The sequence below is a fragment of the Typopeltis vanoorti genome, chromosome 14 (genome assembly GCF_054136105.1).
Source record: "Typopeltis vanoorti isolate ZY-2024b chromosome 14, IOZ_Tvanoo_1.0, whole genome shotgun sequence".
Lineage (NCBI taxonomy): Eukaryota > Metazoa > Arthropoda > Arachnida > Uropygi > Thelyphonidae > Typopeltis > Typopeltis vanoorti.
Window position 1 is genome coordinate 84,924,075 of NC_143562.1, and position 23,791 is coordinate 84,947,865.

At 37.0% G+C, this 23,791-nt stretch overlaps 1 protein-coding gene across 1 annotated transcript in view; it reads right to left on the bottom strand.

The window, feature by feature from the left end:
• The window catches only part of LOC150099721 (uncharacterized), a 61,114-nt gene that overhangs the window by 15,399 nt on the left and 21,924 nt on the right, over nucleotides 1-23,791 (bottom strand). The window contains exon 3 of the mRNA XM_090403744.1: nucleotides 5,770-5,862. Coding sequence (XP_090259870.1) covers nucleotides 5,770-5,862 — 93 coding nt within the window. The remainder of the gene's footprint in view (nucleotides 1-5,769; nucleotides 5,863-23,791) is intronic.

Below are 23,791 nucleotides of genomic sequence, written 5' to 3' on the forward strand. Positions count from 1 at the left end.
GGCATTTGGGGAGAAAGTGATTCATAACAAATTAGTGAATTTGCCATGAATTGCATCGTAAAATTATTTTGATTACTATAAATATTAATAAGTTAACCAACTTCATATAGCATGAGATTAATCAGTGTTAAAATTTTGTCATATTATTATCAGAGACATCCAGAGTCTCCCTGACTAAATTGAATAACTGTTGTAATAGATATGGTATGAAGGTCAGCAATAACAAGTCAAAGACAATGAAAATAGGCAGAAGACAATGAAAATAAGCAACTTCATATAGCATGAGATTAATCAGTGTTAAAATTTTGTCTTATTATTACCAGAGTCTCCCTGACTAAATTGAATAACTGTTGTAATAGATATGGTATGAAGGTCAGCAATAACAAGTCAAAGACAATGAAAATAGGCAGAAGCATTGAAAATATCAACTGCATTGTGAATGGAGAACCTATAGAACAAGTAAAATGTTTTAGCCACTTAGGCACGATTTTTAATGAAGATGGTAAATTAAATATGGAAACAGACAACAGAATCAACAAAGCTAACACTTGACTAAAGACTACAGATATGAGAGTCCTGAGAAAGATTAAGGGTGTGAACAGATGGCATAGATGGCAATATCATATTAAAAATGAGGATATTAGGAAAGAACTTGACATTGTTAGCATCCAGGAATGTGTTAGCAGATCTAATCTCAGGTGGTATGGTCATTTAAACAGAATGGGAGAGGAAAGATGAGCTAAACAAGTGTTCTCTGCCAGGTTGGCAGGAAAAAGAGCCAGAAGAAGACCAAAAAGTGGCTTAGAAGAGAGAAATATAAGATCTGATAGTGTTGGAGTCTTGAGAGGTAATAGATTGATTTGGAGGAAAATTGTAGATAGGAAGTTAGTAATGATGTAAGTTTCATTTAGTACTATCATATCCTGTACACTTCTTGAGGGTACATGTCAGAAATTTGATGATGACTTCTAGAGTCAGGGACTTATTGAGGGAAGCTGCATATCATCCACTAGTTGTCAGCCCTTTTCTTGAATTCAGTCATTCTACCTGCATTTATCACCTCCAAAGGCAAGCTATTCCAATCATGCATAGCTCCACAAGAGAAAAATCTAGCTCTCACACTTTTTTTTTTTTTTGATTACACTGATTCTCAACTTCCATAGATGCCCTGTTAGAATGAAAAATTCAATCTACAAGTATATCCTATATGATCCTTTCAGAAGTCTGTAGGTTTCTATTGTATCACCCCACTTACTCCTATTTGACAGTGTCTGCAGTCTACATAATCTACATTCCATCATCACTAGAGAGCTGCAATGTGTTAACAAAGAGTTCCAAAAAAGATAAGTACTATTTTGCACAATAATTGGTGATATTGATTGAATTTTAGTACACTATTATTTATTATTGATAACTTAGTGTGTTTGTATGATTTTGGCCCTGGAGAATTGTTATTAACTTTATTAATTGAAAATTTTGAATCGTGCCTTCTGTGAAAGAATACAATGGTGGTACTCATGAAGTCACAGGAATCAACCAGTGCAACTAGTTGAACATGAAGAAAATCAAATTCTGTTAACAAGGTGGATTTTTCAAGAAAGGTTTGATGTCACGAGTGTAATATGTATGTGGGGTGAAATATGAAAGATGTGTTTGTGGAGAGATTGAATGGGAGATGAGAGAAAGTGTGTATTTGTAGGAAGTGCTATATTCTGTTAGACTACGAATTAACGAATGTGAAACAGACTGAAGGAATTAATGAAATGAAAATGAAAGCTTCTGAGAATGAGAGAGTGAGTGAAAGAATGCAAGAATGTAGAAGCAAAAGTAAGTGATAAGGGAGCGAAAGGAAGAACAAATGAGGAAATGAAAATAAGGTGTGCCAGAATGAGAAGTAGTGAGACTACAGGAGTGACAAAGAGTGAAAGAAATTAATTGAATGAAAGAAAAATGGGTAAAAGAGATGAGTGATTTCAGAATAGAAGTGCATGGAGATTCCATCATTAAAGGACTGGTTAATGAGAGAGCATAAGGTCTGCTATGCAATAGGGAGAATGAGCAAGTTAAATAATTCATGCTTTGGACATGAGGAAGAAAATAGCAAGAGAATTAGTGGTGGTTGTGGGGACAAATGATTTAAGTGGACATGTAAGGTGAATGTAAGGGTGAATATCAAGAGATTATTGAGCAGAGTGAAAGATAACAGTATGGTGGGAAAGGTTGTCAGTGTGTTGCCAAAGTATAACAATGATGAGTTGAAATACAGAACCAGAATCATGAATGGTATGCTAGCAGAGCTGTGTGAGGAAGTGCAGTTTGTGGATGTATGCCATGTATTTGAGGGAAGAATGGAATTATACAGATGTGATAAATTGCATTTGAATGGCTTTGGACTGAATGAACTGGAGAAGCTATTGCTAAATGGAAGTGCAGTGTGTGATGCAAGCAAGAGATGTGAAAGATCAGGAGAGTGGTATTGAAGAGACAGAAGTGCTTGGTAATGGAAATAATAGTGTGAAAGATGAAGAGAGAATAGGAATGCAAGAGGAACAGGGAGACATGGCATAGCATTGGGAGAGTGGATGTAGGAAGTAGTAGCAAATGTATGGATGGGAATGATCAGCATAGAAATGGAATAGGTTGTAGTTGAGACTGAGCAGACATATGTGGTATGCAGTGATAAAGGTGAATGGGCAAGTGCAATTAAGGGGAAATCACAACCAACAAGTGGCTTGGGTAGGACTGGTTATAAGCCTAAAAATGAATTGCTGTGTTTATTTACAAATGTCAGGATATTAGAAATAAGGGAGATAAAAAAGGCATATCTTGAGTTTATTTTCCCCAAAATCATTGGAATATGTGAAACATGGTTGAATGAAGATGATATCCTAACAGAAACAGAAATGGAAGGGTACAGTGTTTTCGCAAGGATAGAAAGGAAAAGAAGGGAAGAGGAGTGTTGCGGATGATAGCAGGGGAATTACTGTATTTGCTGGCATATAAGATGCACTTTTTTTACCTTTGAAAATAGGTCTATAAAACAGGGTGTGTCTTATAGGCCGATACTCAGTTTTTTATTACTTTCATTTCTGGAAATTTTCTCTGTTCCGAGTTACGCGATTTCTTTCTTGCTTCTTTCCTTGTGGTGTGTGAGAGCATTCCAGTTACGTAGAGTTCAGTGGATGCGCATGTGCTGTCATAGACGACCACAGCTGTGTTCCTGTTCGTTTAAACTTTCCAATTGTTGTCGGCGGTGGTTGTGAACGGTGATAAATTTCTGCTGTTAAATTTTCTCTAAATTTATTGGCAAATTATGGCAGAAAAACGTTGGCATTGCTACAATATTGCATACAAGCTATGTGTGATTGCGTATGCTAAAGAACATGGAAACAGGGTTGCAGAGAGGCATTTCGTGCCACCCCAAACTGAGAAAATTATAAGAATATGATAAGAGATGAATTTCTGGGTTTTGATGAAGAAGATGAAAAGGTGGGTACTCTTTTCTAGTTAGATTACTTATTTGTTGAAAGTAGACCTACTTATTACTTTATATTTGAAATACTGTAAATTCATTATAATATTCAGTGATAAAGTTTTTTTCCTAAAAAATGTGTACAAAAAAAGGGGGTGAATCTTATATGCTGGCAAATACAGTATGTCCACATAAGGTAGACATGAAAGAGGGAAATAGTGGCAATGGTTATGAGGCAGTGTGGTGTGAGGTGGAGGATGACAGGAAGAAATATTTAGTTGGATGTTGCTATAGGCCAGGGAATGTGGAGGGTGGTGATAAAAAATGTATAAACAACTTAGGTTAGTGAACAAAGGAAGGGTGATTATTATGGTCAATTTTAATTATAGCAGTATAAATTGGAATGAAGAGGTAGCATTTAGGAATAAGGAAAAGGAATTTCTTGAGAGACATCTCAGCCAGCATGTAAAGGAGAGGTGAGAGTTTTGGATCTGATCATTTCATCAGAGGATGTAACTGTGAGTGGGATTTCATGCATTCCTCCAGTTGATAAGAGTGATCACCTGGATTGTAGTGAACATCCATGGACCAACAATACACCAAGGATGTATCCCCTGGATATACCACTGATAACCTTAAATTTTGCAGACTCACATCCCAACTTTTTGATATCTGTCAGTCAGTCATCCTTGTAATCATGCTAACAGTTCATAATCCAATATCCTCCAACTTATGTAACAGCCTTCTATTCTGTATCCTGTCAAAAGCCTTAGCACAATTCAAAAGTTTTATGGTACATCCATCCACTTTGTCCAACTGAACCATAACATTATTATAGAATGTGAGCAATTTACTCAAACATGACCTTCTCTTAGTAAACCCATGCTGTTCATTGTATAGATTCTCTGTTAACTCATTTCATGTATGCTCTTGCCAACTTTTTCAATATCTTCACCACCACTCTAGAGATACTGATAGGTTAATGGCTAAACACATACAAGTGAAGTGTTTGTAACTAATGATGTCAAAAAACAACTTAATATGTTAGTAGATTCACGAGAAATTAATGAGGCTAAGTTTTTTGAGGTAGTCGAGAATTTCTATGAAACCAGCTTAGAATATGTCAACAAGTGGAAGTGCTTGAATTCTTAGAATGTTTTAAGAAAGGACAACAAAAAGCTGGGACATTCACCAGCACAACCCATGGATGATCTGTTGAAAAAATTTGACAGATCATCCAAGCAGATCGATGCATCACAAGAGATTTGAACCTGCATTGGGTAGCTGCCAAGTTCATTTCCCATTTCTAGACTTCTGACCAGAAGGAGCACCATGTGAACATCTGTCAAGATCGTTGTCAAAAGGTCATTGATGACCCAATCTTCATCTCAAGGATCGTCACAGGGGATGAGACGAGTTTACGGCTACAACCGGGAGACAAAACAGCAATCATCACTGTGGAAGAGTCCACATTCCCCAAGACTGAAGAAGGCAAGGCAAGTCAGGAATGCAACAAAGAGTATGTTTGATGATCTTTCTCGACATTAAGGGAAGTATGCATCGAGTGTATGTCCCACCTGGTCAGACAGTCAATGCAGAATTCTACTGCAACGTTTTAAGGAAGATGAGGAAGATGCTTGTCGCAAAAGACCAGTACTGTGGTGAAGTTGCAACTGGCTCTTCCACCATAACAACTAACAACTCTCTCTCTCTCCCACCATGCCTTAACAATGTGAGAGTTTATGGTGCCCAACAGCATGGCACTCATCCTCTATACTCACCAGATTAAGCCTCTTGTGACTTCTTTTTGTTTCCAAAAATGAAATTGAAGTTGAAGGGGGCAGTGGTTCGACACCATTAAGGAGATCCAAGATGAATCGCAGGCAGTGCCTGATGCACTTCAACTAAAACACTTCTAAGAAGCATGCCAAAAGCAGTGGGATTGCTGCATGAACTCATAAGAGGACTATTTTGAAGGGAGGTTGAGTCCAAATTTAAATTGGGTAAGTTGTAAAGATTTTATTAGTCTAGTCCAGTTTCTTTTTGATAGCACCTCATAAAAGACATGATACAGACTTCAAGTAATGTTTCACATCTTATTTCATCCCTAATATGCACTATAATCAACAGATTATAGGAAAGTTAAAATGAAACATATATTGAATTAATAAATAATTAAAGGATAGTCAATTGGTGATTAGGTTAATGTGATGCAATGATGGAACAGCAAAAACACTAAATATTAGTGTCATTCAATGGAATTGGTTGAAATATAAGAGAAAATTAGCTCAACTTACCTGAGATTGTCTCATTGTAGATTGTCAAATTATCAATTGTGATGGTAAATGAAATACCATAATCATGTGGAATATAGGTAAGATTTATACAACCTAGTATAAAAGAGGAAAATGCAGTTACTCAAAGTTATTTTTAATACACAATGGATTTACAATAAATTATTATTATTTTGAAATTAGGCATTTTGAAGAACTATTTTACAGTACAGGGCTTTGATAAAGTTAGAGCTAACACACAGCAGTAATGGATCCTGAATCTATAATTCTTAATAACCATGTTAATCCTGTAAAGAAGTTGTATCCCTTAAGTTATTCCCCCATCTTGCTATAATAAAATTAAATATAACTTTATTTTAAGTAGGTTAGAATAAGCATGCATGTTGTGTTTTTCAAAGAATGAATAAACTATTTATTGTAAACAATGTTGTTTGAAACGACTATTCAATTTTTATGATAGTTTATCACGGTGCATCATTATGTTGGCTATGTTTTTTATTGGCTTCCATTGCACAATTGGAAGAATGATGCTATATTGTGTCCTTTGATTGGAAAACAATTAAGTTTGATTCTCGTTGTTATGAGGGGAATCTTTATATAGGCTTTTTCATTTGATTAGCCAATCTCATACAGAGGCAGCAGGATTTTTTCTCCTGGCAACTTGGGTTTTTCATCCCGTGTACAGACAAATTGACTTTCAGAACACATGCAATTTACAGACAAAAAATACTGTTTGTGGTGGTGGTAATGGGCAGTATATGCCATTGATGGTAGTTGTGTGTAGTAGGAAAATTAAATAGTAGAGGAGACAGCTAGATATGTATAGCAGAGTGGAGTAGAGTGTCCCCCTGTGATGAGTCCTTGGAAGTGTCACATAATAATAATAATATACAACAGATTCAATTCTGTATATTAAGTAATTCTCTTTTTCTCTCTATGGAGATCTGACATTCATATTCTCTACAAAATTACAATTAGTAAATTCTAATATTCTGTATATGTCACTCTTAAATTTTAATTCAATCCAGACAACAAATATATTGCCATTTTCTAGAATTTCATAATATGAGCTCAAAGAGAAATTCCCTGATTTTCTGACTCTCACAATTAAATTCAAATTCTGAAGGACAACCTCAAATACTCTAAAACAAAGAATATAACATTCAGGTAAAAGTTCTGTAGGTTTCTCTTGACTATACAGGAACTTCCTGTCCTCTTTATCTTCTCTTTGTTGTTCTTTTAGTTCCTACTCACACAGTCTCATTCAGCCTGTCTTACCTCTAAAATTCCTGCTATCACAATAAAAGATGGTATGAAGATCTCACTTGATTAATAAACTTGCATGTATCTTCCTGTAGTAAACAAGTAGTTTGAAATAGGAATGAAGAATAATCACCCAGACAATAAGAATACATTTAACTCAACAGTTCCAAATAAAATCTTTACTGCAGATTCCATCCTGCTCCTTAGAACACTTGTTTTTCATTAAGCACATAACATTCTCACTGATGTATGAAAGCTTGATACATTATACTATCCTTCAGTATTAACTTTATAGTTCCTCAATGAGAGTAGATAAAGATAACTCAGTAGTTTTTCCTCCTTTCCAGCTCTCCCCTTCTTGCTTGCCTACTCGTTTGCTAGTGTTCTTGTTACCCAGCAACAACAGTTCTAAAACTTCACAACTATGTGCATGTCTGTTACAGAGATTCAAAGCAAAATTCTGGTGTCAACATAGCTGCCATCAGTAGAGCAACTGCACATTACAACTTTATGGTGCAGGAATGTTCTTATAAGCAAACATACAATAATATACACACAATATTATTTTCATGCAACTCCCTAAGGATTACGATATATGGTAAGCAACCTTACTATACTCTACGATAAAGAGCCTATTTTTTTTTCCGGTGGCGTAAATTAAGTTAAGGGGATAATAAATCCCTCATTATTTTAAAGCCAGATACGAAACTCGGAGATCGAAATCTAAGAGTTTCATGCTGAAGAACTATCGGCGAATCCAAGCATAAGTCAACACCTGGGTAGTACAAAACTAGATCAACTCGGGGCAAAGGTGGAGCAAGCTCCATCACTATCCTTAATATTTTCTCATAATGTAAAATGCAGCTCCTAGGAGATGTATTACTGTTTTACATTATGAGGAAAGGTCATAACCCAGACTGGTTTCGACCTTTATTGAGATCTCATCACTGAGTAGGTAGACCTGGATAATACCAAGGTTTAAGTAAACCGATAGATATCGCGACAGTTTTTCGGCATGAAACTCTTAGATTTAGATCTCCTAGTTTCGTATCCGGCTTTAAAATAATGAGGGATATATTATCCCCTTAACTTAACTTACTATACTATTTTTTAGGTTATCTTGAAAGTAGCAGAATAAGCTACATTTCCAACTTTTCTTACCATTCGTACTATAGGCATACACTGCATAAAACAGTTCCTTAACAGTTCTCTGTAACATAAAATTGTTACAGAGAACTGATTTTTGGAAAATGCAATTTATCTATCAAGTGCTCTCCGCTGATCGCCAACGTTACCCTAAACATGGCGGAGATGACTGGTGGTGTTGGATCTTGTATTCCCACTCGCAGTAGTCCTAAATTAGTAAGGCATTCTAAAGGCAAACCTCTGAGAAGCTCTGAAAAATGCATCATACTAAATGTTTATGCTGGTTTATGGAGGAGAAATCCTGATGAAACAGTGGGCAATGTGAAACAAACAGCAGAACTGATAGGTGTAAACAAGATGGCAGTATACCGCATGAAGAAGGAACTGACCACGATGGGAAAGAAGAGGCCTAGCACTGTAGGACTATGCACATGCTCAGTGAAATATGACGACTTTACGCTGTCAGCAATTCATCAGAAAGTGCACGATTTCTTCTGAAAGAATGAAATTCCTACAATATATAAGGTAATGACTGCTGTAAACAATGATGAAGATCTCCCTCACATTTCATTAACAACTTACCGGTTGTTCAAGGACCTTGGTTTTGTTTACACCAAAACAAAGCAACCAAAAGAATGGAATCATCGGCATTACTTGAAAGGGAAGATATAATTTTATGTGTCGCCAGTATTTGCATTCTATCAGGAAATATCGTTGCGAAGGACGAAAAATTTATTATACAGACAAAACCTGAGTGAATGCCGGTCACACCTGCACTAAAGTTCTCCAGGACATGACAGTAAAAAGTGCTCGTCAAGCATTTTTGTTGGGCTTAACAATAGGCCTGAAAGCACCAAGTGGAAAGGGGTCACATATAATCATAATGCATGCTGGCATTATGATTTGTACAGGGGGCCCTTGAAATTTTACAAATGCATAAATCACAAGGTGATTATCATAAGGAAATGGATGGAAAGCACTATGAACATTGGTTCACGAACATGTTTTTGCCAAACATTGAGCCTAACTACATTATTGTAATGGACAATGCGCCTTACCATTCTGTCCGACTGGAAAATGTGGCATCTCAGGCTACACACAAAAAGGACATTCAGAAATGGCTGAAGGGAAAAGGAATCGGTTTTACTTCTTCTGATATGGTGAAATGAACTTGGTGGCAAATGTCAAGAGTCAGTTTCAAAAATATCGCATTGACAGTACTGGCGAACAGAAAGGACACACTGTTGTCTTCCACCACACCATTGTGAACTGAATCCCATAGAACTCATCTGGGCACAAATTAAGGGGCATGTTGCAGCTAAAAATACAACTTTGAAAATTTCAGATGTTGAAAGACTGGTTATAGAAGGATTTCAAAAAATTACTAAGTGTACATGGAAAAGTTTCATAATCCTCACTATCATTCCATCAAGGGGCCAAGAATTTTTCTTCAAAGTATCCCTTTATGACAAAAAATATCCTTTCCTTAAGATATGTTAAAAATGTGTTCCACTGACCTTACAATTTATTTACATAAGGACTTCATATGTCTTCCAGTGTGTCTTTACCTGGTTGCCACTTACCCACTGAGTGATCTGGAATAAACAGGGAAGGGGTATTCATATGACGAAAGCAGTGGGATTGCTGCATGAGCTCAGAAGGGGGGTATTTTGAAAGGAGGGGAGGTTGAGTCCAAATTTAAATTGGGTAAATCATTCAGAGTGTAAGAATTCACTGATGACTTGAACTTCATTTTTATTACATTCTGACTAAAATCTCTTTCACATAATGAAGTACTTGATGATATGACCCTTTCAGAAGTTTGTAGCTCTTTATCATGTTACTTCTCTTTCTCCTATATATTAGTGTTTCCAGTCCACACATTCTCAATCTGACTTCATAATCTACATTCCACTATCCCAACAGCATCTTTAGCACTCTCCTTGCACGCTATGCACTGCATTACCTCAGAAATTAGGAGACCAGATCTGGCCACAAAGATCCATTTTAAGTTGCAAGGTCCTGTAAAGATGCAAACAGATCATTCCATGAGAAATTATCAAATTAAACTGAAGCTGCATAATTTTGCATTTTGATGAAAGTGAGTCATCTGGTTATTCTATCCTTCAGATCAGGGGTGGGGAATGTCCGCCCCACAGGCTGTTATAAGGCCCATGAAATCATTTGGTCTGGCCCTGCCAAGGACTGCAGGCAGGACTCAAAATTCAATAAATCTAGGAGCTTTTTTCATAGCAACATAAATTTATATTAAGTGAATCATAATAATGATGTAAATTTTGTGGGACAAGCAAGGAATGTCCATTAAGGGATAGACAGGACACATACGAGTACATGATGGGACAGACACATATGCTTCTCATACATGACGGGACAGACACATATGCTTCTCATACATGACGGAACAGACACATATGCTTCTCATACATGATGGGACAGACACATATGCTTCTCATACATGACGGGACAGACACATATGCTTCTCATACATGACAGGACAGACACGTATGCTAGGTCTTCTCGTCGGCTGCCGCGGAAGCCAACGAGAAGACCTAGAGAATCAATGGTACAAATGTTGGATATGTTCAAAATCCAAGATGCAGGATTAGAACAGCGATCAAAGCAAAATAATCACGTCGCTGGTGACACACACACTGGATAGTTATTAAAACTTAAGTGGTGTAACATCCTACAAATGGCGACTACAAAAAAAAGAAAAGTTGATGCAGAGTGTCGATCTTTCCAAGAGAAATGAACAAACAATTATTTCTTTTGTTGACGTCAAAGGCAAACCAGTGTGCCTAGTTTGTGGTGATGCATTAGCAGTAATGAAAAAAGGCAATCTGGAGTCATTACAGCTCAAAACATGCTAACTCAATGAATTGGAGGCCAAATGCGCCTGGATAAAATCAATGCTCTTCAATGGAGTTTGGAATCACAACAAGCTGCTTTCACTGGGCCTCGTTGTGACAGAGACAACGTTATTCAGACAAGTTATGCAGTGAGTGAGCTAATCGCAAAGAAGCTGAGGGACACTACTGTTGATATCAACAGTAGTGTCATGCATAAATTTTGTCAAAAGCAGATTTAACAGCCGCCAGTTTAAGGAATTATTGAATGATCTTGAGCCTGAGTACGGTGATCTTGTTTATCACTGTGAAGTGCAGTGGCCGAGTCACGGGAACATGCTCATGAGGTTTTACGAACTGCGGGATGAAGTCAAGCAGTACATGGAGATAAAGAGAAAACCTGTCAGGGAACTCAATGATAGCAAGTGGCTGTGTGATCTAGCGTTCACGGTGGACATTACCAAGTATCTCTCAGAGCTGAACGTCAAGCTGCAGGCCAACAACCAGCTTCTCAGCTCCCCGCTTTCAAACGTGAACTTATTTGAAGCTAAATTAAGACCGTGGAAAGTGCAACTCAAAAGGAATAACAAGGTGCATTTCCCCACTCTGGAAGGACAAAAGCCTTCTACGACACTTGAACATGCTGATGAATGTGCAAAACTAATTGAGGCATTTAATGAAAGATTCAAGGACGTGAAAAGTAAACAAATGGAATGGAACATCTTTGCTACACCATTCAATGTGGAACCAACTGATGATGTGTCTGATAACCGACAACATGAAATCTTGTTGTAGGTTATCAGACATGTTTCAGCTGCAAAGCGATGATGAGCTGAAAGCTAGGTACAACAACCTCCCACTGCTTGAGTTCTATGAACGTTACATAAGCAATGATGAATTTCCCACTTTGAGGAGACATGCATTGATATATGCATCTGTGTTCAGAACAACTTACTGCTGTGAGCAGTTCTTTTCAAAACTCCATCACAAAGAGTCGACTGTGCTCCAGACTGACAGACGCAAACCTAGAAATGCAGGTGCTAGTAGCAACATCATCAATACCAGCTAATATCACACACCTCACGAAAGAAAAACAGTTCCAGCCATCACATTAGAGGTGAGTTAATTAAATGTTTGACCAAATATAGCAGGCTAATTTTTAAGTTGATAATTTTGTATGGCCTGTGAATGATGTTATAAATATCCAAATGGCCCTTGGCAGAAAAAAGGTTTCCCCACCCCTGCTTTAGGAAGGATGTATTTTTTTTTTAGAATTTTCCTGCATCCTTTTAATGTATCCTTTTATGGTAACCATTTTTATTTAGGGAATCCATAGAAGTTTTATAATCTCCGAGGCTTTTAAAATTAATCACACCTTATTTCAAAATTGTCTCCGATTTTTTTACTGCTGTTTAAATTCTCTGGGTGTGTTATTTTTGATTCCTTATTAGTATTTTTAGACAAAAGAAAAAAAAAATCCTGCTTTAGGTGTTCTGAGTGCTTCTTTTTTCCCCACTTGTTACTCTACCCTGCAGGTCCTAGATTAAATTCAGAAGTCTGATTTTTTGTGTGTATTCTGGAGGTTGTTGAAGAAGCTTAGAAATGGAGGAAAGAGTGCTGTAAAAGGAGTTAGAGATGATAAAGGTGACATGAAAACGGAAGAAAAAGATATCATTGAAGTATGGAGTAATTACTTCAAAAAATTGCTAAATGAAACAAGCAGTGATAGCACAGTGGTAAAAAACACTCAACAGGCATACAGTCAGGAATACATATCCATACTTGAAGGTCATCAAAGGCTTGCAATGTGGAAAGGCAGGAGGAGTAGATGATATTCGACCAGAAATGCTGAAGTATGGCGGTATAAAAGCCTTACAGTGGCTGCACTGCATAGTTCAGAAGGCATAGAGAGGGACGAATTCATGATGATTGGAGTAGAGCTCTAATAGTACCCATATATAAAAAGGGAAATAAAACTGAATGTGAGAATTACAGAGATATTTCTCTATTGAGTGTTCCTGGCATGATTTATACCAGTATACTTGAGAAATGGCTGGGAAGAATTGTGAAAGAAAAGCTTGGTGAAGAACAAGCTGGATTCAGGCCAAATAGAGACTGTCAGGATCAGATCTTCACTTTACGACAAATAGTTGAGAAAACATGGGAATATAACAAAGATCTGTATTTAAGTTTTGTCGATCTGGAAAAGGCATATGACAAGGTGCCAAGAGAGAAGCTATTCAATGCGCTACAGTCATATGGTGTCAATGGGGCATTATATCAAACAATATTTACTCTTTATTTAAGTTGCAAGTCAGCAGTTAGAATTGAAGGAAGTACGGGAAGATGGTTTAATGTTAAATCTGGTGTGAGACAAGGATGTACATTATCCCCTCTGTAATTCATTATCTATATGGATCACGTTATGAAGGAAAGTGGTATTAAACATGATATCAGAATTGGAGATGTTAATGTATGCTCTTTGCTTTATGTGGACAATGTTATACTTCTAAATAAATCTGCTATAAGTTTGCAAGATTCCCTGACTAAATTGAACAACTGTTGTAATAGATATTGTATGAAGGTCAGCAATAAAAAGACAAAGACAATAAAAATAGGTAGAATTGTTGAAAATGTCAACTGTGTTGTGAATGGAGAACCTGTGGAACAAGGAAAATATTTCAGCTACTTATGCACGATTTTTAGTGAAGATGGTAGATTAAATATGGAAATAGACAATAGAATCACCAAAGCTGGATGTAGGAAGTCAATTGAATAAATTCATATGGAATAAGAGGGAAATTAGTCGGAACACTAAATTAGCTGTATACAAGACAGTGTTCAAACCAGTTTTAACTTATGGATCTGAGAGTTGCGTCATAAGTAAAACATTTGACCAAAGACTAGAGACCGCAGATATGAGAATCCTGAGAAAGATTAGAGGCGTGAACAATGGTATCAATGGCAATATCATATTAAAAACGAGGATATTAGGAAAGAACTGAACTAGACACTGTCAGCATCCAGGAATGCGTCAGCAGAGCTAATCTCAGGTAGTATGGTCACTTAAACAGAATGGGCGAGGAAAGATTAGCAAAACAAGTGTTCCCTGCCAGGTTGGCAGGAAAATGATCCAGAGGAAGACCAAGATATAGGTGGATTGATACAATACAAAGTGCTTTAGATGATAGTAATATAAGATCTGATAATGTTGGAGTCTTGACAAGTAACAGACTGATTTGGAGGAAAATTGTAGATAGGAAGTTAGTAATGATGTAAATTTTTCACGTAGTACTATCATATCCTGTACACCCCTTGAGGGTACATGTCAGGAATTTGATGATGATTTTTTGTGTGTTATGGAATGAATAGATAGATAGAATTTGGCTGGCCGAGTGGTTAGCATATCCGCTCTCCAGCCAAAAGGCTGCAGGTTAGAATCCCGCTGTGGGCATGGATGTTTGTGATTGTCTGTGATAAAACTAGTGGTGGTCGCTGGTTCTAGTTGGTGTAGTTGCGGTCAGTTGATGGATTGAGTGATGGAGAGCTGTAGAGTAGGTGCCCTCCCTCGATGAGTCTTTGGACTCCCTGGAGGTGTCAAATAATAATAATAATATTCCCAAAATCACTTTGACTGAAGTCTTTATTTTTATATGAAAAAAAAAGTTTGGAAAAAATTAAAAAAACTGAATTTGAAGCCCAAAAATTAGTTATGTGTGGTACATATAAAAGTTTGAAAATTTTTTATGACAGATATTACTGATAGGTGGCTATAAAGCAAAATTAGTCACCAGTTATTTTTATCCCTTTAGCCTAGGCATTCTTTTCAAAATGAAGAAAATTGCAATTTTTTTATTTCGAGCAGGATTTGAACCTCCAGCCAAAAGGCTGCAGGTTCAAATCCCACTGTGGGCATGGATGTTTGTGATTGTGGTAAAACTAGTGGTGGTGGTAGTCGGTGGTTCTAGTTGGTGTAGTTGCGGTCAATTAATGGATTGAATGATGGAGAGCTGTAGAGTAGGTGCCCTCCTTCGATGAGTCTTTCGACTCCCTGGAGGTGTCAAATAATAATAATAGTAATAATATTCCTGATAGTGGCTATAAAGCAAAATTAGTCTCCTGTTATTTTTATCCCTTTAGCCTAGGCATTCTTTTGAAAATGAAGAAAATTTCAATTTTTTTATTTATTTACTTAATGTGTGTGTTGTTGCATCTTTCAGCATATTTTAATGCCACATGACAATACCTAGCGGGAGAGTAAAAAGTAAATGAATGAATGCTTAAAAAGAAAAAAAAATTAACATTAATATACAGGTACATGAAGTGACAAATGTCTAATTGGAGGACTTCTAATCTATAATTGAATTTTTTTTTTTTTAGAATTTGGCATGTGGCACTAAAATATTTCATTTTTACTATTATTACGGGCAATTCCAAGGAGTCCTTAGACTCATAGAGGGAGGCCCTAACATCATGTCAAGAACAACTATTCACCATTCACACAGTATCTATCATACTTCGCCTTGAACTCATTCACAGTCATGGCACCCACAACAGACTCTGGCAGCTTATTCCACTCATTCACCACTCTCCAAGTAAAAAATCTAGCTCTAATACCCTTGCTAACCACACTCTTGCCCAGCTTCCATGGATGGCCCCAAGTCCTCCAACCACCAGTCCCATTCTCAAAATTATCCCCTGAATTAACCTTACGCAAACCCTTCAGTAATTTGAATGTCTCAATCATATCAACCCTTTTCTGCCAATCAACCAATTTCTGCAACCCACAAATCTTCACCCTGTTCTCATAAAGTTTATTCCATAGACCTGTTATCATCTTGGTCACTCGCCTCTGGATCCTCTCTACCTCCTCCCCATCAAGAAGAAACCCTAGCGCCCAAATCTGGGCGCTAGGGTTTCTTCAAGATGGGGTCTTATCAAGGCTCGATACAGAGGAACAATAACTTGCTTGTCTCTGCTCGTCAAAGTATTCTTCAGTGATTTGATGAGCTGATTTAGCCACTTTTGCAATGTGCCCCCCTAAACTTCAACTCCCTATCCACCAACACTCCCAAATCCCTGGCCTTGTCAATCTCCTAGAGTACAGTTCCACCAATGTGGTATACTGCTGCTAATCTTTTCACCCCAAAATGCATAACCTTACATTTTGCCACATTAAATTGACATCCATTCCCCTTAGCCCAGTCCTCCAAACTATCCAAATCATCCTGCAAAATTTTGACATCACGTGTATTCACTATTGCTCTACCCAACTTTGCATCATCATCAGCAAATAAATGAACAGTTCCTCTCAGATCCTTTCCTATATCGTTAATGAATGTAAACCCATTACCCTTATCCAGTTCAGCCGTCACTGTGTTATAAAACTTGAGCAAGTTACTGAGGCATGATCTATCCTTCACAAAACCACGCTGTCCCTCCATACAGTATCCCATTTTCATTTATCCATTCCTGTATTTTCCTCTTGACTACTTTCTCCAAGACTTTGACAACAACTCCTGATATGCTGATCAATCGGTAATTTGCAACAGCAGTCTTGGAACTTCCTTTATGCAGTAGAACTATTTTCCCCTCTTTCCACCCCATCGGGACTAACCCAGACCCGAGACTCAAATTAAACAAAATGGTCAAGGGCACTGACAATTCTTTAGCTGCTTCACGTATGACACGAGCTGGTATACCATCCAATCCCACAGATGTATTCACATTAAGGTCTTGTAATAGACTATTCACCTCCACTTCATTCACCACAATTCCCATATAAGCTGTTGGTTCCTTCATTCCTGCAATATCACCATCTGGATGATATACTCTTGCAAAGCTCGCTCGGTAATTCCACTATATCAACTAATTCGGTTACCTCCCTACCATCGCCATTCCTTAAAATCATTCTGCCGTATACATTTTTTCTTTTACGTGCAACATATCGAAAAAACTGTTTGGGATTCTCTTTAGCTTGCATGGCTAATTCCCTTTCATAATCCACTTTTGCTTTTCTTACCATACTCGTTACTCTTCTGGCCTGCGCTTTATACTGTTCATGTGATATAATATGATGTGATATAATAATATGATCACTGAGGATTATATTGCCTCTCTCTAGTTTTAAAATTAGATATGATAAGAATTTAATCAAAGGAAGAGTAAGATATGAACAGGAAACATAAAACTGAAATTCTCATGTCCAAACTTATAAGGACTGTAGAGGCTGCAGAGCTTGTGGTAATACAGGCAAGTTTGAACACGAGTGTCTGCAACCCATCCAGCATGTAGATGTATAGTTGAGACAGGATTCAACATGTTATTTGCCATCACATCCTCACCACAGTTCTGTTAAGTCTCATGTTAGATGTCTTGGTGCAAAGTTTGAGTTTGTTCTCATGATGAAAAACTGTGATGACTGAGTTCTCTGTTGATCTTTTATCTTAAAGAAGTGCTTCATAAACTTGTTTATTCTAGATCATCTCAATTAACAGATGAGAGTGAATTATGTAACCATATTAGTAAAACTTAGATCGGATGTAGGCAGTACTGTATGTATCTGTACATATCATTATAAAGATGTATGTGGAAAAATTGTTTCGTTTGTATGGTACTAAATGTTGTGACTCATTTGCTGTACACACATGCGTGCACACACAAAAAAAATCATGAAGAGAAATCACTCTGGTGCTGTGTGAGAAAAGTGAACCTAAAACTAGTACTAGGTAAGGCTACATGTACTCAATGTTATGGAGGCCTGAAGTGGCTTAAAAAAAAAATCCATGTCTGGTCTCTAAAGCAGGATTTCCAGACGAGGCAAAAAAAAATACAAAATCATAAAAATCAATAAAAACAGTAAAAAAAAAAAAAAAAAAAAAACCTTAGCCCACCCATGGTACTAATGTATTATAGGTTTACAACCTTTAATGGATGAGGTCAAAAAAAAAAAAAAAAAAAAAAAAAACAGATGAAGATGTTATGATAGTCTTTGAGATGGAGTGCATGTTTTCCAGGAATCAGTTAACCAAGCATGAGCTACCCTGAATGAGTTTCTCTCTTTTGCTTATAGAAACTACATTTTTATCTAAAAGAAATAAAAAGAACAGTGCAAAAAGTTGAAAAAAATATCAGATATGATCAGAATGAAATTAGAAACCAGTTACTCTTTTCTTGATTATTCTAGTAATTCACAATGAAGAAAACTCAACTCTTCCTTCACTCAGATTATCCTGATTAATACAAGAATTAAAGGAGAATGTCTGAAAAGCTAGCATATTTGATAAAAAAACAAAATTTACGCATTGTTCTCAAAAAGCCACAGTGTACTTGTTCTTTCAAATCCTAATAATATGAAATTACATTGCTTGCACAGCTCAGTTACAGGTATAAAAGTTACAACCTGTATAATTTTTATGTTTCATTCTACTTTTACATTAATGCTGGTGACATAAAACCTCTCGAAATATGTAATTTGCTTACTTCACACTATCCTGGAGACCCCTAAATAAATTATGTCTTGATAAGTGGATAAAGAAAATATGCCGAAAGATGCAAGGAAAAAAAAATCTTAATTTTCAAAAGGTGCCCAGGCTGAAGGGATGAATTTTACCAAATTTGGTATAAGCCACCTATTAAAAGAGACTGGGTTTATTTGGTTGCTTAAAAAAAAAATAAATAAATAAAATAAAATAAAAACACTGACTAGTTTCACTACGGGTAACTTGTGGCAGCTGTTCTGATTTAAGTTCGGATAGTGAAGTAAGGTTTCAGCACTTTCTTTAAATAAGCCCTCAAATTTATAGTAACACGGATGAAGCAAATATGTTTCAGACCATAGAATATTGTGGTCTGTATCTATTCTGTGCTGTGCCAGATTTCTCGGATTTCCTGTTGCTGATGTAAGATTAGTGTTCTTGTAATCATTTTTCTACTGAGTGTCCAGTTTGCCCAAAGTAAGAATGATGACAATCACAAGGAACTTAGTGGATGTCAGAATAGCCAGAGGGTTCTGGATATTTGAATGTTGTCAAAGATAATAGTGAAAGAAAATGATGCTTTATTGTGAGAAATAAGGCAGAACTACCTTTTGCTAGCACTGAAATTGCTGACGTTATCTGAACCCCTCATCAATTTGATGAAGGGCTCAGATAACCTCATCAACTGAAATTGATGAGGTTATCTGATCTAAAGGCCATCTGGAGGATGGCTTTTAGAGCAGAATTGAGGGCAGTGGTGGTTGATGTTCTGTAGGTTGAGATGATTTGTGTAGAGTAAAGTTTATCAAATGAAAGGGAGGAGTGCAATATGCTGTCATCTGCAGAACTGTGTATTAGGTTGGAGGTCAACTGAAGTAGGTCATTGATATATAGAAGGAAGAGGGTTAGTGAGAGACTAGAACCTTGTGGAACCACAGTATTAGTTGAATGGTGAGAAGATAAGGAACTATTCACCATCACACATAGTGTGTGTACAGACAGAAAGCTAGCAATCTAACTGCAGAAGTTCTAAGATAGACCAAATGATGGGAGTTTGCTTAGTAGGCCTTTGCACCAAACCAAATCAAAAGCTTTGGAGATATCAAGTGCAACTGCTTGAGATTCACCAAACTTCTCTGTGGCATTTGCCCAGAGATGGGTGCTATATGTGAGCAGATCTCATGTTATTGGCAGCAACGGAATCCATACTGGTGGTTATTTAATAGCTGGTTGCCTTCGATGTAGTGTAGAAGTTGGTAATTGATGGTTCTCTTCTTTCTCTCTATTTAGATCCTCTTTCAAAGCTATAACATTTGCTCTACTTCTCCAACTCTCCTCAACTTTGAATCATCTGCAAATAACTGTATATCACTATTTAAGCCCTTTCCAATGTTATTTACATACAAATTAACCAATCCAATGCATTAATCTACTATCCAACCCCATCTGTTCCAATTTAACTACTAGTTTGTCGTTTGGCAATCTGTCGAAAGCCTTTGCATAAGACTCATGTTAAAAATGTAAGTTAGAGCTGTCGTTAACTCCCTGGAACATTCCCTCAAGACAGATGGTGATACACCAACAAGTTAAATGGCCTAATTGACACCAAGTTTACTCAATTCCTCATATACCTCCTGCTCCCTCACCGTGATTGGTTGCTCTCCCATTCCCACTGCTCTGAAGTTTTGCATTATGTTACAATCACAAGGATGGAATACTTTAATGAACCCTGACCAACATGATTCTCCCATAATCATTCTTCCTTCTACTGGCCACATATCAAACATGCTCACTAGGATTTCTTTTAGCCTCATTTGCTAACTGCTGCCAATACTGCACTTCTGCTATCTTACTAAGTTGAGTCACCTTCCTTGCCTGCTCTTGTACTCCTTATGTAACTGATCCACTCATCTTGTGTGGCCTCCACAATGCCTTTTTCTTGCAGATTGCATGCTTCACCTCTTCAGTCATACATTTTACACCTACCTTATTTAATCTCCTGACCTTTAGAATACTCTTAGTCAGTGGCGCACCCAGATGGGGGGGGGGGGCAAGGGGACATGGCTCCCCCAAAGAAAAAGGAAAAAACACTAGAAAAATTTCCAAAAATCTTTTCCTAATTAAAATTCATTGTTTTTATTTATGTTATGTCGTGTCTTCTATTTCTATACTACTAATGAATTAGCGATCATTGCAGATGCTCAATAATAGGTTGTATGCAATGCTTATTCTCAAATCGTCTACTCAACTCGGCCACCCCCACAAGATTAAATCCTGAGTGCACTACTGCTCTCAGTCATTGAATAGTGACCAAGCAGCGTTGGTTTCCCTACTACCCATTATTCCATGATATCACCTCCTGAGTTTGTCATAATCACCTGCCTTACAGTTTCACATATAACTCTTTCTCACAAAAGAGTTATAACTGACATGACTTTCCTAATATGACTGTCCACTACCCAAGTGATCACTTCATGGTCATTTTCACAATTGGAGGAAGATGTGACACCTCATTTACAACATCTTCTGATGAGATAATCAAATCCAAGACCCTCGATCCACATGTAGCCAATGTTACGTACTATGGCCACTCTGGGGAGAGGAGAGATTAGTTTGCATGAAAATGAAAATTTTAAAAAAAAATCACTTTAAGGATTAAAATGTTAGTTAAAAAATTCAGTAGTTGGATAATTGAGAAATAAACTTTGATTAATTTGATAACCCATCAAAAGTGTGAAAATTCTGTGGATCCACCAAATAAAAATGGTCATCACCATGATTAACAGGATGACAAGAAAAATATAAAATATTTTCTTCCATCTAATGGATAGGGTGTCAAAATAACTTGCTTTTATCAAAACTAAAAATTATGCAGCTTTAGCCACCTGATGATTTCACCTGAATGACCCAAAATGCCTTCGTTTCATTATTCTTACATATCAAAGTAAAACACCACCAGAAATCTTATCACACCGAAGTGCAAAACCTGACATTTACTAACAATGAACTGGCAACTATTTTCTTATTCCCCCACAATTCCAGGCAATTCATAACATCCTACTAGTATTGCATGTCAGATACATTACTGATTAACCCGCCTACCTTGCATCATCAGGATGTTATCACCTTACAGGAGGACTTGAATAGATTGCATGAATGGGAAGGTAAGTGGAACTATCAGTTCAATGTTGCAAAGTGCAAGGTTTTGAGATTTGGTAAGCAATGATGGGATGCAAAGTATACACTTGGGGGAAACTTTAAAGGAAGTAGAGGAGATAAGAGATCTAGGAGGATCTCTTATCTGAGATCGCGGACATGGCGGACAAGGACCTGAAATTCAGGGGCCACATTGCACAAGTTGTGATGATGTCACAACAGATAATGGCAATGATGCAGAGGACTCTAACATGTAGAAATAGAGAGGTTATGATACCATTGTATAAGGCCTTGATCAGGCCTCATATGGATTACTGTGCATAGATTTGGTTGCTGGGTTTTCATGGTGACGAGAATATGCTGAAAAGGGCCCAGAGAAGATTCACAAAAGGTGGTCAGTGGTCTTTGGAATGTGGAGCATGAGGACAGATTGAGAGAATGTAAGCTGTAAACCTTTGTGAATAGGAGGAAGGGGGGGGGGATATGATTGAGACATATAAGCTAGTCAGAGGTTGTTATTAGGTTGACATAGAAGAGATTTTTCATAGAATGGAAGAGGGGATTAGAACAAGAAGCCATCACTGGAAACTGTATAAGGAGGGTGTGAGCAGAGTAGTGAGGAGAAGGTTCTTTGCATGGAGAGTGGTTGGTGAGTGGAATGCATTGCCTGAGTGTGTTGTGAATGTGGACACATTGAATTAGTTTAAGGCACGGTTGGATGAGCATTGTGTGCAACAGCGTGTACATCCCACAACAAGTCTCTGACTCCATGGAGTTCAGATGTTAATAATAATAAGCAGTATGTTTTCTGTCAAATCCTTCCCAATGTCATTAATGTACATAATGAACAAAAATGGACCAAGGACTGATCCCTGAGATACACCACACTAGTCACCTTAAATCTTGCACTTACATCTCTATACACATCAATTATTCAAATCTAAAATATTTGTCAGCCAGCCATCCTAACAGTTTATAATCCTCCAACTTATGCACTAGTTCTCCATGCTATATCCTGTCAAAAGCTTTCAAGAAGTACAAAAGTATCATGGTGTATTCATTCCCTTTGTCCACTCAACTATAATAACATCATAAAATCTGTGGTTACTAAGGGAAGGTCATGTTGACATTCAGATGATAAAAAGATAGGGTGTAATTTAGTAACTACAATTAGTGTAATTTAGAAACTTAGTAACTACAGATGATCTAAAAGATAGGGTGTCAAAATAACTTGCTTTTATCAAAACTAAAAATTTGTTCTAGATTTTAATAACAAGGTATAACTATGCCTTATCTCCAGCAACTAAAAGAACACAAAAACTAAAGACTCATCAGTTTCACCACATAGTGAAGCAATTATTTACAGCTTCTGCTGGGGAGCTGTAAGCATCTCAGACAATAATGTCCCATTTACGCCATATAATTTTACCATTTTGAAAAGCTTTTCTTTTGGTGCCTTTTTCAGACTTTGAAAACTTAAAGATCCTTGTTAAAAATGTTCCTGACAACTCCTATTTGGCCTGAACCCAGATTGTTCTCCAAGTTTCTCTTCCACAATTTTCTTAGCTCTTCTGGTGTATGTTTGTATAAATATTATCTAGGACAGTGCTTCCCAAACTTCCAGATGTCAGGGCCCCCTTTGCAAAAATTAAAATATTCATGCCCCCCCCCTCGAAAAAAATCGTAATAGAGAGATATATTATTATAATATTTATTGTATTTATATTCAATACAAAACAAACACAGCCAATATTGCAAAAATCAAATGCATATATTACATTTTTTGCCTCTTACCGTTTGGTTCTGAAGACGATGCGGGCTGTTCTGGTAAAATATAAAATACTGTCCTTTTTTTTGAGTCTGTTTCTACTTCTGATTGTTCGTGGGATTTTTTTTTATTTTTTATCAGCCACTCATCCATCTCAGGGTTAAAATTTTTAACGTAGAATAAATCAAATAATATCACCACTTACCAATACTGGCACACCACAGACTGATAACATGAAATTAGTGAATATTACCTGAATAAGGGAATCCCTGGACCAGGAACATTTTTCTCTTTTGTGACTTTTCTCCCTTTACGGCAATTAAGCCTAATGCGAAACAGAGCAAAGG